The sequence below is a fragment of the Cherax quadricarinatus genome, chromosome 9 (genome assembly GCF_038502225.1).
Source record: "Cherax quadricarinatus isolate ZL_2023a chromosome 9, ASM3850222v1, whole genome shotgun sequence".
Lineage (NCBI taxonomy): Eukaryota > Metazoa > Arthropoda > Malacostraca > Decapoda > Parastacidae > Cherax > Cherax quadricarinatus.
Window position 1 is genome coordinate 20,053,218 of NC_091300.1, and position 22,167 is coordinate 20,075,384.

The following is a 22,167-nucleotide window of genomic DNA, read 5'->3' on the forward strand; positions in this document are numbered from 1 at the left end:
CTTACTCTTTTCTATATTCACTTTTAATTTTTTTCTTTTACATACCCTACCAAATTCATCCACCAACCTCTGCAACTTCTCTTCAGAATCTTCCAAGAGCACAGTGTCATCAGCAAAGAGCAACTGTGACAACTCCCACTTTGTGTTGGATTCTTTATCTTTTAACTCCACACCTCTTGCCAAGACCCTCGCATTCACTTCTCTTACAACCCCATCTATAAATATATTGAACAACCACAGTGACATCACACATCCTTGTTTAAGGCCTACTTTTACCGGGAAATAATCTCCCTCTTTCCTACATACTCTAACCTGAGCCTCACTATCCTCGTAAAAACTCTTCACTGCTTTCAGTAACCTACCTCCTATACCATGCACCTGCAACATCTGCTACATTGCACCCCTATCCACCCTGTCATATGCCTTTTCCAAATCCATAAATGCCTCAAAAACCTCTTTAGCCTTATCTAAATACTGTTCACCTATATGTTTCATTGTAAACACTTGGTCTACACACCTTTCCTAAAGCCTCCTTGTTCATCTGCTATCCTACTCTCTGTCTTACTCTTAATTCTTTCAATAATAACTCTACCATACACTTTACCAGGTATACTCAACAGACTTATTCCCTCACAAACTTCCCACACACTCACAACTGGCTCTTCCTCACCCCTACAAGACGTTATCCCTCCTTGCCCTATACACGATATCACAGCTTCCCTATCTTCAACATTTAATAATTCCTCAAAGTATTCCCTCCATCTTCCCGATACCTCTAACTCTCCATTTAATAACTCTCCTCCCCTATTTTTAACTGACAAATCCATTTGTTCTCAAGGCTTCCTAAACTTGTTAATCTCACTCCAAATTTTTTTCTTATTTTCAACAAAATTTGTTGATAACATCTCACCCACTCTCTCATTTGCTCTCTTTTTACATTGCTTCACCACTCTCTTAACTTCTCTTTTTCTCTCCATATACTCTTCCCTCCTTGCATCACTTCTACTTTGTAAAAACCTCTCATACACTAACTTTTTCTCCCTTACTACTCTCTTTACATCATCATTCCACCAATCGCTTTTCTTCCCTCCCGCACCCACTTTCCTGTTTACCTGGAGTTTACCTGGAGAGAGTTTCGGGGGTCAACGCCCCCGCGGCCCGGTCTGTGACCAGGCCTCCTGTAACCACAAACTTCTGCTGAACAATCTTAACACTACATTTTTAAACCTACCCCATACATCTTCGACTCCATTGCTTATACTCTTACTAGCCCATCTATCTTCCAGTAGTTGTTTATATCTTACCCTAACTGCCTCCTCTTTTAGTTTATAAACCTTCACCTCTCTCTTGCTTGATGCTTCTATTTTCCTTGTATCTCATCTACCTTTTACTCTCACTGTAGCTACAATTAAAAAGTGATCTGATATATCCGTGGCCCCTCTATAAACATGTACATCCTGAAGTCTACTCAACAGTCTTTTATCTACCAATGGATAGTCAACAAACTACTGTCATTACGCCCTACATCATATCTTGTAAATGTACTTATTTATCCTCTTTTTTTTAAAATATGTGTTACCTATAATTAAACCCCTTTCTTTACAAAGTTCAATCAAAGGGCTCCCATTATCACTTATACCTGGCACCCCAAATTTACCTATCACACCCTCTCTAAATGTTTCTCCTACTTTAGCATATAGGTCCCTTACCATAATTACTCTCTCACTTGGTTCAAAGGTTCGTATACATTCAATTAACATCTCCCATAATCTCTCTCTCTCTCCTCTACACTCCTCTCTTTTCCAGGTGCATCTAACCCTTATTTTAATCCACATAATCCTTGAATTTACACATTTATATTCCCTCTTCTCCTTCCATAACTGATCCTTCAACATTATTGCTACCCCTTCCTTAGCTCTAACTCTCTCAGATACTCTTGACTTAATCCCATTTATTTCTCCCCACCGAAACTCCCCTACACCCTTCAGCTTTCTTTCGCTTAGGGCCAAGACATCCAACTTCTTTTCATTCATAACATCAGCAATCATCTCTTTCTTGTCATCCGCATTACATCCACGCACATTCAAGGATCCCAGTTTTATAAAGTTTATTATTATTATTATTATTATTATTATTATTATTATTATTAGCAAATCACCTGCAGGAGGTTTACAGGACATCACCTGAATTATTACCTGCAAGCAATTTGGGTGAGGTAAGTGGCACTTAAGTCACAGTCGGTCACAGAACTGCAACTCCTTTGATTTCCCACTTCTACACCTCTTTCACAAAAAGCTAGACCTAACATTAAATTAATAATTACAGTATTAAAACCAGCCACTATGGTAATATTGAATTAGTAGACTGTATGAGATTAGATATGCTGAATGCACAAAAATATAACTATTAATACAAAGAACTTTATTTTACCGCTTACCATTTAATTAATGTAGATGGACAACACCACAACACCTGCCTAACTGTCTAGATCCTACATGTATGTAGTATAATGTTCGCCTGGACCTGGGTCCTGGCACGGGTCTTAGTCTTGCGATGACCTGTCTTAAATCCTACACTGGCCAGCTAGGTCTAAATACAAGGATTGGTGTATTCCCTTGTGAGGTGCGATGACGCTACATCATTCATTTTCCATTCTCACCGCCCTATTATGGTGGTTTCATAAATTCCCTGTCCCAATTCTTCAGCAGGGGACATTAACAAGAATTCCTATTATGAATTGAGGCTGATACACTTCAAGTCACTTGTTTTATCTAGGCTGGAATATTGATGCACACTAGCAACACCTTTCAAGGCAGGTGAAACTGCTGACCTAGAAAATGTACCGAGAACCTTCACGGCACACATAACTGTGATAAAACACCTCAGTTACTGGGAACGCTTGAAGTTCCTCAACCTGTACTCCCTAGAATGCAAGCAGGAGAGATACATGATTATTTACACTTGGAAAATCCTAGAAGGATTAGTACCAAACTTGCACACCAAAATCACTCCCTATAAAAGCAAAAGACTCGGCAGACGATACAACATCCCCCCAATGAAAAGCCACTAGCACGATAAGAGACAACACAATAAGTGTCAGGGGCCCAAGACTGTTCAGCTGCCTCCCAGCATACATAAGGGGGATTACCAATATACCCCTGGCTGTCTTCAAGAAGGCTTTGGACACGCACCTGAAGTCAATACCTGACCAACTAGGCTGTGGTTCGTATGTTGGTTTTTGTGCAGCCAACAATAACAGCCTGGTTGACCAAGCCCTGATCCACCATGAGGCCTGGTCACAGACCGGGCCGCGAGGGCGTTGACCCCGAAACCCTCTCCAGGTATAATCCAGGATATCAATCCATCCTCTTAATAACTATGTCACTGAGAGTTTACAGTCCATTTCAAATCGCTAGTGCTCCCTCACTTAGAATATTGCTCAGTGCTGATGGCTCATTCAAAGCATGAGAAATATCAGAGCTGGAACAAATACAGAGATTGTTTACGGCTCACATTGACCCAGTAAAGCACCTAAATTACTGGAAACGCCTTCAAGTCTTGGACATGTACTCATTGGAGCGGAGGAGAGAGAGATACATGATAATATATACGTGGAAAGTACTAGAGGGCCTGGTCCCAAATCTGCATACTGCCATAACAACTTACTGGAGTGAGAGATATGGGAGGAAGTGTAAAATAAACCCAGTGAGGAGCAGGGGTGCAGTGGGGACAATAAGGGAACACTGTATCAACATCCGGGGTGCCAGACTATTCAACGTCTTACCAGAAAATATTAGAAGCACGGCTGGAACAAGTGTAGAAGCCTTCAAGAGGAAGCTGGACAAGTATCTTCACCAGGTGCCAGATCAACCAGGCTGTGATGGATATGTGGGGCAGTGGGCCTCCAGCAGCAACAGCCTGGTTGACCAGGCAAGCACCAGTCAAGCCTGGCCTATGGCCAGGCTCCGAGAGTAGTGAAACTCTCGAAACTCTTCAAAGGTAAATCAAAGATAATGTATTTAATTTAGATATAAAATAAGGACATAAGAAAGTACTGATTTGACAGTACTATTGCTGTGAGTAGTACAAAGTGCCATGTAGTGACATGGGAATGATTGGTTGTGAATATGCCATGTGTGGAGTGTGCCAAATATGTTACATTTTATTCGACCTTTATCACACAACTATTTGGCATTCCCTCATGACCAATGAACTGACAGTTCAGAGTGTAGCAGTTCTGGGACCCCACTGCAGCACTTATTGTCCAGTTCAACCTGCCAGTCACGTGGAAGCCTGCTACTTCAGCCAAGGTGATGTAACTCTGGTTCACCTGAGTGAGTGGCAGACTGTAGGCACTGGTCATGACCACTCATGCTATGCGTGGCTCTTTACTGCACCATTTCACTTTTGACTTCTCTAGTCATTAGTATTGTGCAGTGTAAATATTGGTGATGGAATACAAGGGTAAAGAAATCTACCCCTGCTGTGTTTGCCTTGCTATTACTCTGCCCTACTGATTACCTTATTTTGATGACTTAGTTACAGCCAGGTGCTATAGGCCTTTAGACTGCCACTTGTGTTTGTAATACCCTGCATAGCATGGGCCAGACCTGCTGCACTGCTCTTCTGTACTTGTGCTCTGCAGGAAACTATATTGTTTGTTCACTTGCAGGTGTGTATGGGAGCAGTGTTGAGTCGACAAGTCACATGCCATCAGCACCACCCACACCGCCCACGGCAACAAGATGGGCATCATCGGGAGAGCTACCAGAGCCTGCCACACCACCCACTCCAGACCCAGCAGCAGAGGCTGAAAGGCTTACCATGTACCGTTGTATCATCTCCTCCATCGTGGAGTCTGAGACCATCTACCTGGAGTGTCTTGATGTTGTCCTGCAGGTGTGTTGTCAGTCCTCCTTGTTTAGTGTGCTCACCTATTTGTGATTACAGGGGGTAGACAGGGCAGGTGTCCCTATAATGAAGATTAAAAGTCCTGGCACCTTGGCTAGAACAATCCAGAATTAACCCACAAATTCGAAATGGTCCAGAACAGACTAAAACGTCATCTAGTTTTCATTCTCAGTTAGTTGGTTAGTTATGGATACTATTGTTATTGTAACTGTTGTAATTAAGTTTGTACTAATCAGTTAATAAATTAGACACAATTGCAACACTTGGGTATCTTTAATGAGGAAACGTTTCACCACACAGTCCATACTAATCAGTTAATTTTTCTGCAGTATATGAAAGCACTGAAGGCAACATTAACCACATCGCAGCCAGTAATATCCCCCGATGACTTCTCTACTGTGTTTTACCGCATCACAGAACTTCATGCAGCTCACAGTGACTTTCTCGATGGCCTCAAGGAACACTCAACTCAGTGGGACGGAACCAATACAATTGGCGAACTCTTCAGAGTATTAGTAAGAACATTCCTCTTAATATATTCTAGCTTTCTCTTGGTCATTGTAAAGTGTAATAGGCAAGTAATGTTCCATTAAGTCAGCTGTAATTTATCATTTTAGGATGCTGCTTTGTGGCGATCCGTTAAATTTTTAAGAGTATGGATAACCTACCATCACATTTTATAATGTGATATTTAATTCTTTCAGAGTCCCCAGGCCCTCTTAATTCTTTCAGGGTCCCCAGGCCCTCTTAATTCTTTCAGGGTCCCCAGGCCCTCTTAATTCTTTCAGGGTCCCCAGGCCCTCTCCCAGACTTGTTCTCAGGGTCGCCCAAATTAAAAAAAAAATATTTTGTTTATGAAAAGATAGAGAATCTTTTCCCGATCATAATGACACCAAAAGTATGAAATTTGATGGAAAACTTACGGAATTATGCTCTCGCGAAGTTAGCGGTCTCGACGATGTTTATGCATCGGCGATATTGCCGATGCGTAAACATCGTCGAGACCGCTAACTGGAATTTCGGCCAATTCCAGTAAACTAGTCAACAAAAATCATAACTATTTCTCTAGAACTCCATTTTTTTTCTATCGAATGAGTACAAGAAACCACCCATTTACCGATTTCAACTATTCAATACAGTGGTCAGAATTTAGCAATTTTGCCAATTTCACACAAATTTCAAAAGATGCCAATTTCAAAATAGGGTCCAGAATAAACAAGAAAGAGTTCTGGCACTAAAATAACATTTCCTCTGTTCATTAGTCACGTCCTTAGGCCCCTCTTACATTTATTTATTTATTTATTTATTTATTTATTTATTTATTAACCCTTTGAGGGTCGACAGGCCCTCTCCGAAACTCGTTCTCAGGGTCGGCCAAATTTAAAAAAAAAAAATTATTTTCTCTTATGAAAAGATAGAGAATCTTTTCCCGATCATAAAGACACCAAAAGTTTGAAATTTGATAGAAAACTTACGGAATTATGCTCTCGCAAAGTTAGCGGTCTCGGCGATGTTTACGCATCGGCGATTTTGCCCACTTTGAGCCCCATTTTCGGCCAATTTCACTGTACTAGTCGACAAAAAACATGAATATTTCGCTAGAACTCCATTTTTTCTATCGAATGGGTGCAAGAAACCACTCATTTATGAAATTCAACTATCCAGTACAGTGGTCAGAATTTAGCAATTTTGCCAATTTCACACAAATTTCAAAAGATGCCAATTTCCGAATAGGGTCCAGAATAAACAAGAAAGACATTCCTGGCACTAAAATGACATTTCCTCTAGTCATTAGTCATGTCTCAAGGCCCCTCTTATATTCTTTTGCTTTCCACTTTGAATTTTTATTTTCACAAAAAATATAAGATTTACTGTTATGCAGACTACTGCATTAGTGTAAAAAATGGTATAAATATTATTGGTGCACTTGTGAAAGAATATTAGACTCACCAGTTGACGTGTATTGCACGCTTGGCACGATTTGTTTACTTTTGAAGTTTGGTAAAAATCGAACATTTCTGCTACTTTGAGCTCAATTTCAAGGCACCTTTCTTTCTAAAACCAGTCAAAATCATCTCAATTTCTGTAATATGTCTTCCATTCTATAAAATGAGACCAAGAAAACTAGAATACAACAATAAATACCATACGAAAATATGTACACTGCAAAGTCGCTGATTTATTAAAAAAAAATGGTCAAAGTTTTTTTTTTTCTCATTATGCACTGTGTGCTGCAGGATTTTTTTTAGACTGTGCACACTGACCACATAGACCCATTCTTTCATATGAAGGCCTACCAGCTTTCTCCCACTAGATTTGAGGCCGCTAGAATTTATGAGTACTAGTACGTCAAAAACCCCTACCCGTAAGACGTACTAGTACGACGAAAACCCTCAAAGGGTTAATTTGAACATGATACAGTGAAGTACAAAAGAATACAGTAAAGTGCAGCATGCCAAAGCCACTTGTATGCATAGCATTACGGGCAGGCTTAAAATTAACTTAAGATTAACTAAGCAATGATATATTCAGTGGTACAAAAATTATTGTAAAACAGATAACAATTTAGTACAAATGAGTATTACAAAGACAGGTCATATGGTCATTTACTGTGTTGCTGTGTAATCGGTAGAATGGAGTATTCTGTTAGGTAATGAAGTTAAATAGTAACAAAGTTTGATTGGGTCACATTCTTTTGCTTTCCACTTTGAATTTTTATTCTCACAAAAAATAGAAGATTTACTGTTATGCAGACTACTGCATTAGTGTAGAAATGGTATAAATAATATCGGTGCACTTGTGAAAGAATATTAGACTCACCAGTTGACATGTATTGGACGCTTAGCATGATTTGTTTACTTTTGAACTTTGGTAAAAATCGAACATTTCTGCTACTTTGAGCTCAATTTCAAGGTACTTTTCATTGTAAAAACCAGTCAAAATCATCTCAATTTCTGTAATATGTCTTCCATTCTATGAAATAAGACCAGGAAAACTAGAATACAACAATAAATACCATACGAAAATACAGTGCAAAGTCGCTGTTTTAATCCAAAAACACTGTCAAAGTGTTTTTTCTCATTACGCACTGTGCTGCAGGATTTTTTTTATACTACGCACACTGACCACATAGCCCCATTCTTTCATATGTAGGCCTACCAGCTTTCTCTCACTAGATTTGAGGGCACTAGAATTTAGGCGTACTAGTACGTCAAAAACCCTGGTGCGTAAGCCGTACTAGTACGGCCAAAACCCTGAAAGGGTTAAGCCAGCAGAAGACCTCCATCAAATGGTCAGAGGCTTCACTAAGTGGGTCATCACATGGCTTAAATTCCTATTTCTCCTGACAAAAAAATTAACACTACCCATAACTTATGTACAATAATTAATTAGTGTAGGCAATAAATAATATTTTAAAGTTATATTACAGATAAATTCCAAGTAGAAATCTTACCAGTCTGTGAGAGTATATAACTTTTTGGTCAACATATTCTACTCCCTCCTTTGTAAATAAATAGACCATCTCAACAGCTCTTTTTCTGCCCTCAGAATTATACCTATTCTACTACCACACAATCTTTAAATTTCTGCACTCCTTATTCTCTCCATAAAAGAAAAACCACACATTGATCTCAAACATATCAACACAGCCTCTGGCCTCCTACATGCTGCAACATTTAAAAACCCAATCTTACACCTACATGAATGTTTTTGCCTCCATTGATAAACTTCTTTTTCACAGATCCCTCACTGTTCCACCTACTTTTTTTTTCCCCTTGTCTATTCTGTGATTCTCTTGATCTTTCATAGATTTATGTGCTGCAACATGCTATTCCTACATACCTAAATACATTCACTTCCCTACTCCCTCCACTCAGATATCCAGTCTCTTACTGCTTAGATTTTTTTCTTTACCCTCATCACTTTGCTTTTCTATTTTCACTTTTATCTTTTTTTTTTGTATACACCACCAAACTTCTTCACCAACATTTGCAATTTCTCTTCAGAATCTCCCACAATCACTGTGTCATCAACAAAGAGTAACTCTGACAGCTCTCAGTTCATATTGGATTTGTTATGTTTTAAGCCGACACTTTTCTCAACGCTCCATCAATCACTTCTTTTACTACATCCTCAATAAATATATTAACCATGATGAATCACATATGCCAGTCTAAGGCCTACTTTTACTATAAAATAGTTTCTTTTTCTCTAATAAACCCTACACTGATCTTTACTTTCCTCATAAAACCTTTTACAGTTTTTAATAACCTACTGTACTGCCTATTGATATTCTACATACATATTTGCAAAACCTCCCACATTGCTTCTCTGTTCACCCTATCATATGCTTTCTTTAAATTCATAAATGCAGCAAACATCTTCTTAATTTTATTGCATACTTATATGCCTTTATTTTGGTGTATTCAGGCAAGTAAGCTGGATGTATATGCATCATTCCTACAAAACTACCCTCGTGCAGTGGAGACTGTGCGGCGGTGTAGCTCACAGAGTGCACAGTTTGCTGATATTACTCGCTCCATCAAGCTGCGCTCCCTCCAGGGACAAGCTCAGTCCCTGGAGGACCTCCTGCACAGACCTGTTGCCAGGGTGCAGAAGAATGCTCTAGTCCTCCATGTAAGTCTCAACTCCCTCTCCCACAATGAAGAATAAAAGTAACAATACAGTATCGTGGCTGCAACAATTCACAGTTAACCCACAAACTGGAGGTAAAATTAGAAGCAGTTTCAGTCTGTCCTGGATTTACTGACTATCCAGGATGAACTGAAACTGTTTAGTTTCATCTCCTATTTGTGAGTTAGTTGTGAACTTTAACACTTCAATATTTAAATTTCTCATAGTCTGGGTACTGCATGCACTTTATCATACATTATACAGTACTTCCTTATTATCTTCGTGGTTTTATGAAGAATTCTAAAACAACTGTCCCTCACTTTATGTGACAGATGTGCTACCAGTCAATGGTCCATGAAGTGTAAAAACAAAGCTAAACCAGTGTAACTTGTAAAACAAGGATTCGTTGCAAGACTGAAAATTGTACATTTTGTGAATTTGTTAAAAAACTTGTAATAGCTCTTCTCAATTGTTGTTCTTTCCATACTGATTTAGAATTACTGCATCAGTTTTGTAATTAACATTTGTCTACATGTAAACATAAAATTTATTACTCAGCTGGTTCTCAATAATTTATAATGTAGCTAAGACTTAAAAGGTTTACAATAACTTGTATTGTGGCCAAGACTCACCAGGTTTACAGTAACTTGTAATGTGGCTAAGACTTACCAGGTTTACAATAACTTGTATTGTGGCCAAGACTCACCAGGTTTACAGTAACTTGTAATGTGGCTAAGACTTACCAGGTTTACAATAACTTGTATTGTGGCCAAGACTCACCAAGTTTACAGTAACTTGTAATGTGGCTAAGACTTACCAGGTTTACAATAACTTGTATTGTGGCTAAGACTTACCAGGTTTATAATAACTTGTATTGTGGCCAAGACTCACCAAGTTTACAGTAACTTGTAATGTGGCTAAGATTCACCAGGCTTACAGTAACTTGTATTGTGGCTAAGACTCCCCTGGTTCATAGCAAACCCAGTTTGGAGTATTATCAACTTGTAAGTGGACCAGAATCTCAAGTACAGTAGTTTACATATCCAGTTTCTTGGTATACTATACATGAACTGTTGCTGCCATGGTGTCATAACTTGCTATTCTTTCCTTACGTGGTGGTACACTTGCAGGACCTGCTCAAGTATACGCCTGAGTATCACCCTGATCATGAGACACTGCGGGAGGCCCTCAGACTCACCCAGAACTTCCTCACCCATCTCTCCATGATACACACCGAAGCCATGTTTCCTGCAAGTATCTCCCTTCATACACTACAACTTTTTTTGTTCGTGTCAGTATATTGCATGGTCAGTTTTTTTCAGGCCTACAGTATAGCACTATCCCAGGGTTAGCTAGCATCTTATTTCTGTTTTTTACCAAGATAGGGTGACCCATCTTATAGATATTTTAAATAATTATCTTCAAATAAAATAATTAACTGTTAAATTATTACTTTTTATGAAAAATAATTTAAGCTAAGTTTTGTATTATGGACAGTATATTTGCTGTTGTATATGTAGTAAACTACCAGACAGTAGTATGTCTGCTTGCCTGCTCCTGGTTATGCATGTGTGTACTCACCTCTTGGAGTTCCAGTGGAAGGTATTTTATCTTATTTGAAAGAGAAAATATAATTTAACTTCAATGCCTGCACTTTAAAGGGGGGTTTGGGATATTGGCAGTTTGGAAGGACATCTAAACTGTTCTGAGTGCCTCTTCAAAGGCAGTGATTATGTATAAGTGATGGTGAAAGTGTTGAATGATGAAAGTTTTTTCTTTCTTTTTGGGTCACCCTGCCTCAGTGGAAAACAGCTGATGTATTAAATTTTTTTTTTTTTTCAACAAGTCGGCCGTCTCCCACTGAGGCAGGGTGACCCAAAAAAGAAAGAAAATCCCCAAAAAGAAAATACTTTCATCATCATTCAACACTTTCACCACACTCACACATTATCACTGTTTTTGCAGAGGCGCTCAGAATACAACAGTTTAGAAGCATACACATATAAAGATACACAACATATCCCTCCAAACTGCCAATATCCCAAACCCCTCCTTTAAAGTGCAGGCACTGTACTTACCATTTCCAGGACTCAAGTCCGACTATATGAAAATATCCGGTTTCCCTGAATCCCTTCACTAAATATTACCCTGCTCACACTCCAACAGATCGTCAAGTCCCAAGTACCATTCGTCTCCATTCACTCCTATCTAACACACTCACGCACGCTTGCTGGAAGTCCAAGCCCCTTGCCCACAAAACCTCCTTTACCCCCTCTCTCCAACCCTTTCGAGGACGACCCCTACCCCGCCTTCCTTCCCCTATAGATTTATATGCTTTCCATGTCATTCTACTTTGATCCATTCTCTCTAAATGACCAAACCACCTCAACAACCCCTCTTCTGCCCTCTGACTAATACTTTTATTAACTCCACACCTTTTCCTAATTTCCACACTCCAAATTTTCTGCATAATATTTACACCACACATTGCCCTTAAACAGGACATCTCCACTGCCTCCAACCGTCTCCTCGCTGCTGCATTTACCACCCAAGCTTCACACTCATATAAGAGTGTTGGTACTACTATACTTTCATACATTCCCTTCTTTGCCTCCATAGATAACGTTTTTTGACTCCACATATACCTCAACGCACCACTCACCTTTTTTCCCTCATCAATTCTATGATTAACCTCATCCTTCATAAATCCATCTGCCGACACGTCAACTCCCAAGTATCTGAAATCCTTCACTTCTTCCATACTCCTCCCCAATTTGATATCCAATTTTTCTTTATCTAAATCATTTGATACCCTCATCACCTTACTCTTTTCTATGTTCACTTTCAACTTTCTACCTTTACACACATTCCCAAACTCATCCACTAACCTTTGCAATTTTTCTTTAGAATCTCCCATAAGCACAGTATCATCAGCAAAAAGTAACTGTGTCAATTCACATTTTGAATTTGATTACCCAAAATTTAATCCCACCCCTCTCCTGAACACCCTAGCATTTACTTCCTTTACAACCCCATCTATAAATATATTAAACAACCATGGTGACATTACACATCCCTGTCTAAGACCTACTTTTACCAGGAAGTAGTCTCCCTCTCTTCTACACACCCTAACCTGAGCCTCACTATCCTCATAAAAACTCTTTACAGCATTTAATAACTTACCACCTATTCCATATACTTGCAACATCTGCCACATTGCCCCTCTATCCACTCTATCATATGCCTTTTCTAAATCCATAAATGCAATAAAAACTTCCCTACCTTTATCTAAATACTGTTCACATATATGCTTCAATGTAAACACTTGATCTACACATCCCCTACCCACTCTGAAACCTCCTTGCTCATCCGCAATCCTACATTCTGTCTTACCTCTAATTCTTTCAATTATAACCCTACCGTACACTTTTCCTGGTATACTCAGTAAACTTATTCCTCTATAATTTTTACAGTCTCTTTTGTCCCCTTTCCCTTTATATAAAGGGACTATACATGCTCTCCGCCAATCCCTAGGTACCTTCCCCTCTTTCATACATTTATTAAACAAAAGTACCAACCACTCCAACACTATATCCCCCCCTGCTTTTAACATTTCTGTCATGATCCCATCAGTTCCAGCTGCTTTACCCCCTTTCATTCTACGTAATGCCTCACGTACCTCCCCCACACTTACATTCTGCTCTTCTTCACTCCTAAAAGATGGTATACCTCCCTGACCAGTGCATGAAATTACTGCCTCTCTTTCTTCCTTAACATTTAAAAGTTCCTCAAAATATTCTCGCCATCTACCTAATACCTCCATCTCCCCATCTACTAACTCCCCTACTCTGTTTTTAACTGACAAATCCATACTTTCCCTAGGCTTTCTTAACTTGTTTAACTCACTCCAAAATTTTTTCTTATTTTCATTAAAATTTCTTGACAGTGCCTCTCCCACTCTATCATCTGCTCTCCTTTTGCACTCTCTCACCACTCTCTTTACCTTTCTTTTACTCTCCATATACTCTGCTCTTCTTATAACACTTCTGCTTTGTAAAAACCTCTCATAAGCTACCTTTTTCTCTTTTATCACACCCTTTACTTCATCATTCCACCAATCACTCCTTATTCTTCCTGCCCCCACCCTCCTATAACCACAAACTTCTGCCCCACATTCTAATACTGCATTTTTAAAACTATTCCAACCCTCTTCAATCCCCCCCACTACTCATCTTTGCACTAGCCCACCTTTCTGCCAATAGTCGCTTATATCTCACCCGAACTTCCTCCTCCCTTAGTTTATACACTTTCACCTCCCTCTTACTTGTTGTTGCCACCTTCCTCTTTTCCCCTCTACCTCTTACTCTAACTGTAGCTACAACTAAATAATGATCCGATATATCAGTTGCCCCTCTATAAACATGTACATCCTGGAGCCTACTCATCAACCTTTTATCCACCAATACATAATCTAATAAACTACTTTCATTACATGCTACATCATACCTTGTATATTTATTTATCCTCTTTTTTTCATAAAATATGTATTACTTATTACCAAATCTCTTTCTACACATATCTCAATTAAAGGCTCCCCATTTACATTTACCCCTGGCACCCCAAATTTACCTACTACTCCCTCTATAACATTTTTGCCCACTTTAGCATTGAAATCCCCAACCACGATTACTCTCACACTTGATTCAAAACTCCCCACTCATTTACTCAACATTTCCCAAAATCTCTCTCTCTCCTCTACACTTCTCTCTTCTCCAGGTGCATACACGCTTATTATAACCCACTTTTCACATCCAATCTTTATTTTACTCCACATAATCCTTGAATTAATACATTTATAGTCCCTCTTTTCCTGCCATAGCTTATCCTTCAACATTTTGTCACGATTGTTTTTGAAAAGGGTTTAAAACCTAGCCAGGGTAAGCCAGTGGATGCCCATCAACTGAATGAGTCCATCATCTGATTAAGTCCTTCAGATGTATACCACCATCACCATCAGCACCAACTACATTCAACCCTGATTTATACTATCACCAGCAAGGATAACAAGTTTCTCATACGCTTCCTGGTGGGGAAACTTTTGACACACATGACGGGAGTTCGATGAGTACCTCAAGTTTGTTCCTGACTAGCTGAACTGTGTGCTAGCTGGCAGCAGTAGCCTGATTGATCAGTCCAACAACCATGAGGTCTGCTGTGAGACCAGGCTGCAGAGGATGATGACCCGAGGAATCAATAAGTAGGCAGATACCAGTAGCAACCTGCCTCGCCAGTCAGCTCCCTAGAGCAAATCTATATTCTCCTATCTATATTCTGTCTCATAAACACGCTAGATAACAGGGATATCTTGCTACTCCTACTTACACTTTGGTCACACTTCACAGACACGCACATGCATATATATATATACATACATCTAGGTTTTTCTCCTTATTCTAAATAGCTCTTGTTCTTTTTTATTTCTTCTATTGTCCATGGGGAAGTGGAAAAGAATCTTTCCTCCGTAAGCCATGCGTGTCGTATGAGGCGACTAAAATGCCGGGAGCAATGGGCTAGTAACCCCTTCTCCTGTATACATTTACTAAAAAAGAGAAGAAGAAAAACTTTATAAAACTGGGTTGTTTAAATGTGCGTGGATGTAGTGCGGATGACAAGAAACAGATGATTGCTGATGTTATGAATGAAAAGAAGTTGGATGTCCTGGCTCTAAGCGAAACAAAGCTGAAGGGGGTAGGAGAGTTTCAGTGGGGGGAAATAAATGGGATTAAATCTGGAGTATCTGAGAGAGTTAGAGCAAAGGAAGGGGTAGCAGTAATGTTAAATGATCAGTTATGGAAGGAGAAAAGAGAATATGAATGTGTAAATTCGAGAATTATGTGGATTAAAGTAAAGGTTGGATGCGAGAAGTGGGTCATAATAAGCGTGTATGCACCTGGAGAAGAGAGGAATGCAGAGGAGAGAGAGAGATTTTGGGAGATGTTAAGTGAATGTATAGGAGCCTTTGAACCAAGTGAGAGAGTAATTGTGGTAGGGGACCTGAATGCTAAAGTAGGAGAAACTTTTAGAGAGGGTGTGGTAGGTAAGTTTGGGGTGCCAGGTGTAAATGATAATGGGAGCCCTTTGATTGAACTTTGTATAGAAAGGGGTTTAGTTATAGGTAATACATATTTTAAGAAAAAGAGGATAAATAAGTATACACGATATGATGTAGGGCGAAATGACAGTAGTTTGTTGGATTATGTATTGGTAGATAAAAGACTGTTGAGTAGACTTCAGGATGTACATGTTTATCGAGGGGCCACAGATATATCAGATCACTTTCTAGTTGTAGCTACACTGAGAGTAAAAGGTAGATGGGATACAAGGAGAATAGAAGCATCAGGGAAGAGAGAGGTGAAGGTTTATAAACTAAAAGAGGAGGCAGTTAGGGTAAGATATAAACAGCTATTGGAGGATAGATGGGCTAATGAGAGCATAGGCAATGGGGTCGAAGAGGAATGGGGTAGGTTTAAAAATGTAGTGTTAGAGTGTTCAGCAGAAGTTTGTGGTTACAGGAAAGTGGGTGCAGGAGGGAAGAGGAGCGATTGGTGGAATGATGATGTAAAGAGAGTAGTAAGGGAGAAAAAGTTAGCATATGAGAAGTTTTTACAAAGTAGAAGTGATGCAAGGAGGGAAGAGTATATGGAGAAAAAGAGAGAGGTTAAGAGAGTGGTGAAGCAATGTAAAAAGAGAGCAAATGAGAGAGTGGGTGAGCTGTTATCAACAAATTTTGTTGAAAATAAGAAAAAGTTTTGGAATGAGATTAACAAGTTAAGGAAGCCTAGAGAACAAATGGATTTGTCAGTTAAAAATAGGAGAGGAGAGTTATTAAATGGAGAGTTAGAGGTATTGGGAAGATGGAGGGAATATTTTGAGGAATTGTTAAATGTTGATGAAGATAGGGAAGCTGTGATTTCGTGTATAGGGCAAGGAGGAATAACATCTTGTAGGAGTGAGGAAGAGCCATTTGTGAGTGTGGGGGAAGTTCGTGAGGCAGTAGGTAAAATGAAAGGGGGTAAGGCAGCCGGGATTGATGGGATAAAGATAGAAATGTTAAAAGCAGGTGGGGATATAGTTTTGGAGTGGTTGGTGCAATTATTTAATAAATGTATGGAAGAGGGTAAGGTACCTAGGGATTGGCAGAGAGCATGCATAGTTCCTTTGTATAAAGGCAAAGGGGATAAAAGAGAGTGCAAAAATTATAGGGGGATAAGTCTGTTGAGTGTACCTGGTAAAGTGTATGGTAGAGTTATAATTGAAAGAATTAAGAGTAAGACGGAGAATAGGATAGCAGATGAACAAGGAGGCTTTAGGAAAGGTAGGGGGTGTGTGGACCAGGTGTTTACAGTGAAACATATAAGTGAACAGTATTTAGATAAGGCTAAAGAGGTCTTTGTGGCATTTATGGATTTGGAAAAGGCGTATGACAGGGTGGATAGGGGGGCAATGTGGCAGATGTTGCAAGTGTATGGTGTAGGAGGTAGGTTACTGAAAGCAGTGAAGAGTTTTTACAAGGATAGTGAGGCTCAAGTTAGAGTATGTAGAAAAGAGGGAAATTTTTTCCCAGTTAAAGTAGGCCTTAGACAAGGATGTGTGATGTCACCGTGGTTGTTTAATATATTTATAGATGGGGTTGTAAGAGAAGTAAATGCGAGGGTCTTGGCAAGAGGCGTGGAGTTAAAAGATAAAGAATCACACACAGGGTGGGAGTTGTCACAGCTGCTCTTTGCTGATGACACTGTGCTCTTGGGAGATTCTGAAGAGAAGCTGCAGAGATTGGTGGATGAATTTGGTAGGGTGTGCAAAAGAAGAAAATTAAAGGTGAATACAGGAAAGAGTAAGGTTATGAGGATAACAAAAAGATTAGGTGATGAAAGATTGAATATCAGATTGGAGGGAGAGAGTATGGAGGAGGTGAACGTATTCAGATATTTGGGAGTGGACGTGTCAGCGGATGGGTCTATGAAAGATGAGGTGAATCATAGAATTGATGAGGGAAAAAGAGTGAGTGGTGCACTTAGGAGTCTGTGGAGACAGAGAACTTTGTCCTTGGAGGCAAAGAGGGGAATGTATGAGAGTATAGTTTTACCAACGCTCTTATATGGGTGTGAAGCATGGGTGATGAATGTTGCAGCGAGGAGAAGGCTGGAGGCAGTGGAGATGTCATGTCTGAGGGCAATGTGTGGTGTGAATATAATGCAGAGAATTCGTAGTTTGGAAGTTAGGAGGAGGTGCGGGATTACCAAAACTGTTGTCCAGAGGGCTGAGGAAGGGTTGTTGAGGTGGTTCGGACATGTAGAGAGAATGGAGCGAAACAGAATAACTTCAAGAGTGTATCAGTCTGTAGTGGAAGGAAGGCGGGGTAGGGGTCGGCCTAGGAAGGGTTGGAGGGAGGGGGTAAAGGAGGTTTTGTGTGCGAGGGGCTTGGACTTCCAGCAGGCATGCGTGAGCGTGTTTGATAGGAGTGAATGGAGACAAATGGTTTTTAATACTTGACGTGCTGTTGGAGTGTGAGCAAAGTAACATTTATGAAGGGATTCAGGGAAACCGGCAGGCCGGACTTGAGTCCTGGAGATGGGAAGTACAGTGCCTGCACTCTGAAGGAGGGGTGTTAATGTTGCAGTTTAAAAACTGTAGTGTAAAGCACCCTTCTGGCAAGACAGTGATGGAGTGAATGATGGTGAAAGTTTTTCTTTTTCGGGCCACCCTGCCTTGGTGGGAATCGGCCAGTGTGATAATAATAAAAAAAAAAAATTATTGCTACTCCTTCTTTAGCTCTAACTCTATTTGAAACCCCTGACCTAATCCCATTTATTCCTCTCCATTGAAACTCTCCCACCCCCTTCAGCTTTGTTTCACTTAAAGCCAGGACATCCAGCTATTTCTCATTCACAACATCCACAATCATCTCTTTCTTATCATTTGCACAACATCCACGCACATTCAGACTTCCCACTTTGACAATTTTCTTCTTCTTATTCTTTTTAGTAATCTTTACAGGAAAAGGGGTTACTAGCCCATTGTTCTCGGCATTTTAGTTGACTTTTACAACTCGCATGGCTTACGGAGGAAAGATTCTTATTCCACTTCCCCATGGATATAAAAGGAAAAGTAATAAGACCAAGAACTATTAAGATAAAATCAAGGAAAACTCAGATGAGTGTGTATAAATAAATGTGTACATGTATGTGTAGTGTGACCTAAGTGTAAGTAGAAGTAGCAAGACATACCTGTAATCTTGCATATTTATGAGACAGACAAAAGACACCAGCAATCCTACTATCATGTAAAACAATTACAGGCTTTCATTTACACTCACTTGGCAGGACGGTAGTACCTCCCTGGGTGGTTGCTGTCTACCAACCTACTACTATAAAAAATTTAACTTCATAATTTACATATAACAATTCTATAATTACCGCTGTTGAAGCTACTGTTTTACTTTTATAATAAGTATTATCAGAATCTTCACCATTTATTAGATTATGAACCTCAAAATTAAGAAGTTGTATAGTATTATACCAGGGTCACTTTTCTTATATACATATAGTAACTATTTACGTATATGTTAATACAGTGGACCCCCGGTTAACGATATTTTTTCACTCCAGAAGTATGTTCAGGTGCCAGTACTGACCGAATTTGTTCCCATAAGGAATATTGTGAAGTAGATTAGTCCATTTCAGATCCCCAAACATACACTTACAAACGCACTTACATAAATACGCTTACATAATTGGTCCCATTCGGAGGTGATCGTCATGCGGGGGTCCACTGTATTTCCTTGGATCGATGCCTCATGGTTCAGTCTGAGACCAGGCCTCCCTAAATAGGAATGAAAATATTAGAGAAATAAGAACTGTAGTATTATAAAACACACCAAAAAGTAAAAATATATGTATCCTGAATGTAAATTTTATGGAAGTTTGTAAGATTTACCTGCCAACTTACATGTCCTTAGAGATAAAGAAAAGACTGGCAGTGTTGCTAGAGTGCCTAACATTTAACAGGATGGAGGATGGTCATTCCTTCCTGGATGGTTACACTCTAACAGCCTATTAGTGTACCTAGGTTCCATCACTCATTGACTAGTCCCACCCTCATTGGTTATCTTGGTGTCTTCTTAAGAGGGTAAATGTTATTAATATATGTAATCAGGTTATGTATATATTTAATAAGAGGGGACTGTATTGATTAGGGATTAAGATTAAGTATTTTAGGAGTAGGTACTTTTTCACTGATTATATATTATTTTGCGAGATATTTTATATATTAATTCTTTGTAAGTTAATACAGTGGACCCCCGCATAACGATATTAATCCGTTCCTGAGAGCTCATTGTTATGCGAAATTATCGTTATGCGAATGAATTTTCCCCATAAGAAATAATGGAAATCAAATTAATCCGTGCAAGACACCCAAAAGTATGAAAAAAAAATTTTACCACATGAAATATACATTTTCCTACACACAAAGAGAAGGATACATGCACAATAGTAGAGTAGTACATGCACAATATATATTGTGCATGTACTACTCTACTAAATGAAGAATAAATGACACTTACCTTTATTGAAGATGCAGCAATGACTGATGAGACACTGTGTCCTGGGAGTGCCTTTTCCTCCTGAGTACTGTAGGTCCTGTTTGGCATTTTCTTCCAGAACAGGCCTTATCACACTGCGTATGCCACTACGATTCTTAAATCTCTCAAACCAACCTTTGCTGGCTTTAAATTCACCAATATGAGCACTAGTTCCAGGCATTTTTCCCTGTTCACCTGGGTGTTAGTCAACTGGTGTGGGTTGCATCCTGGGAGACAAGATTAAGGACCTCAATGGAAATAAGTTAGACAGTCTTCGATGACACTGACTTTTTTGGGTTATCCTCGGTGGCTAACCCTCTGGGGTTAATTGTTTCTTGGCATTCTCAATAGGCCACACCAACAATGGTGCTACAGCAGCAGCAGCAGCAGCAGCAGCAGCTGACAGTGCTACAGCAGCAGCAGCAGCAGCAGCAGCTGACAGTGCTACAGCAGCAGCAGCAGCTGACAGTGCTACAGCAGCAGCTGACAGTGCTACAGCAGCAGCAGACGGTGCTACAGCAGCAGCAGCTGATGGTGGTACAGCAGCAGCAGCAGCTGACAGTGCTACAGCAGCAGCAGACGGTGCTACAGCAGCAGCAGCAGCAGCAGATGGTACTACAGCAGCAGCAGCAGCTGACAGTGGTACAGCAGCAGCAGCTGAGGGTGCTACAGCAGCAGCAGCAGCTGACAGTGCTACAGCAGCAGCATCATCAGCAGTTTACCATGGTACCACAGTATTTTCATAATATTTCTCACCCTTTTTACCACAGGGTTGGCACTAGAAGCTTTCTTGGGACCCATGGTCACTTATTTTGCAGATAAAATCGCCAAAAACGCTGTAATAATACGAAATGTTCAGATTGTATGCTTGGATGTTACCGCGGAGGCTGGCTTGTAAACAATGCCACTGGCGGAACATGTGAGGCTGGCTCAGGCCGCACATTAGACGCGTCTCGGACGAATAGCGTTGAGCCGGTTTTTTAGCGGTATGCGAGGCAAAATATTAGCGATAAAATGTATCGGTGTGCGGATTTAACGTTATGTGATGCCAACGGTATGCGGGGGTCCACTGTATATTATAATACAGCACGTTATTTAACTATGATTTTTTCTTGGGTATTACCATATCTTAACCCCCAGCCTGGTTGGTACAGATTATTATTACATAAATAACCTGCACATAGGAGAGAGAAGCTTGCAACAATGTTTTGGTCTAACTTGGACCATTTACAAAATCATACTAACACAGAAGAGTGAGAGAGCCAGTGTCGTAGGGGTTCAGTCAAGAGGATTTTCAGCATCTGTCACATTAGTCTGGGTAGCAATATCATCAACATCGCATACAACTTCATATGATCTAAATGCGATTCTTTGTACTTACCAGTACTAATTTCTCTAACCTTATACTTATTGCCAGAGATATGTTCTACAACTCAATAAGGGCCAACAAACTTTTGATCGAGCTTAGGCATTTCGGATGTTTTGTTGAAATTTGTCAGCATTACTCTCGAACCTACTTTAGCTTTTGATGGCTTAGCACGGCTGTTAGTTACTCTAGTAAATTCTGCTGTTGATTTATGAAGTGTTTCACGGATTTTTCTAAAAACACTCTGAGCTATGCTGGTACGAGTTACTATGAAATCATCAGGGTTGTAATTGGGTTTCGAAGTGGAATATAACAACTCATAGCGTAAATGCTTGTCTACACCATACAATGCATAATGTGGAGTATCACCTATGGAAGCATTGTAAGCAGAATTTATGCCACATTGAACATCTGGTATAACTTCATCCCAAGTTTCACTGTTGGGGTTGATAGTGGCTCTCAAGACATCAAGTACTTTTTTATTGGTTCGTTCAGCTAACCCATTGCTGGCAGGATGATGAGGAACAATGGTGGATTTAGAGATCTTGTACAAAGTACACAAATTTTCAAGAATCTCATTACAGAATTCATCTCCATTATCTGTTACTAAGGA

The 22,167-nt window shown here is 39.8% G+C and overlaps 1 protein-coding gene across 2 annotated transcripts in view; it reads left to right on the forward strand.

The window, feature by feature from the left end:
- The window catches only part of LOC128686106 (active breakpoint cluster region-related protein-like), a 457,973-nt gene that overhangs the window by 371,621 nt on the left and 64,185 nt on the right, over window positions 1-22,167 (forward strand). For both annotated transcript variants that reach the window (XM_070083285.1, XM_070083286.1), the window contains exons 3-6: window positions 4,673-4,899; window positions 5,241-5,426; window positions 9,343-9,549; window positions 10,677-10,796. In XM_070083285.1, coding sequence (XP_069939386.1) covers window positions 4,673-4,899; window positions 5,241-5,426; window positions 9,343-9,549; window positions 10,677-10,796 — 740 coding nt within the window. The remainder of the gene's footprint in view (window positions 1-4,672; window positions 4,900-5,240; window positions 5,427-9,342; window positions 9,550-10,676; window positions 10,797-22,167) is intronic.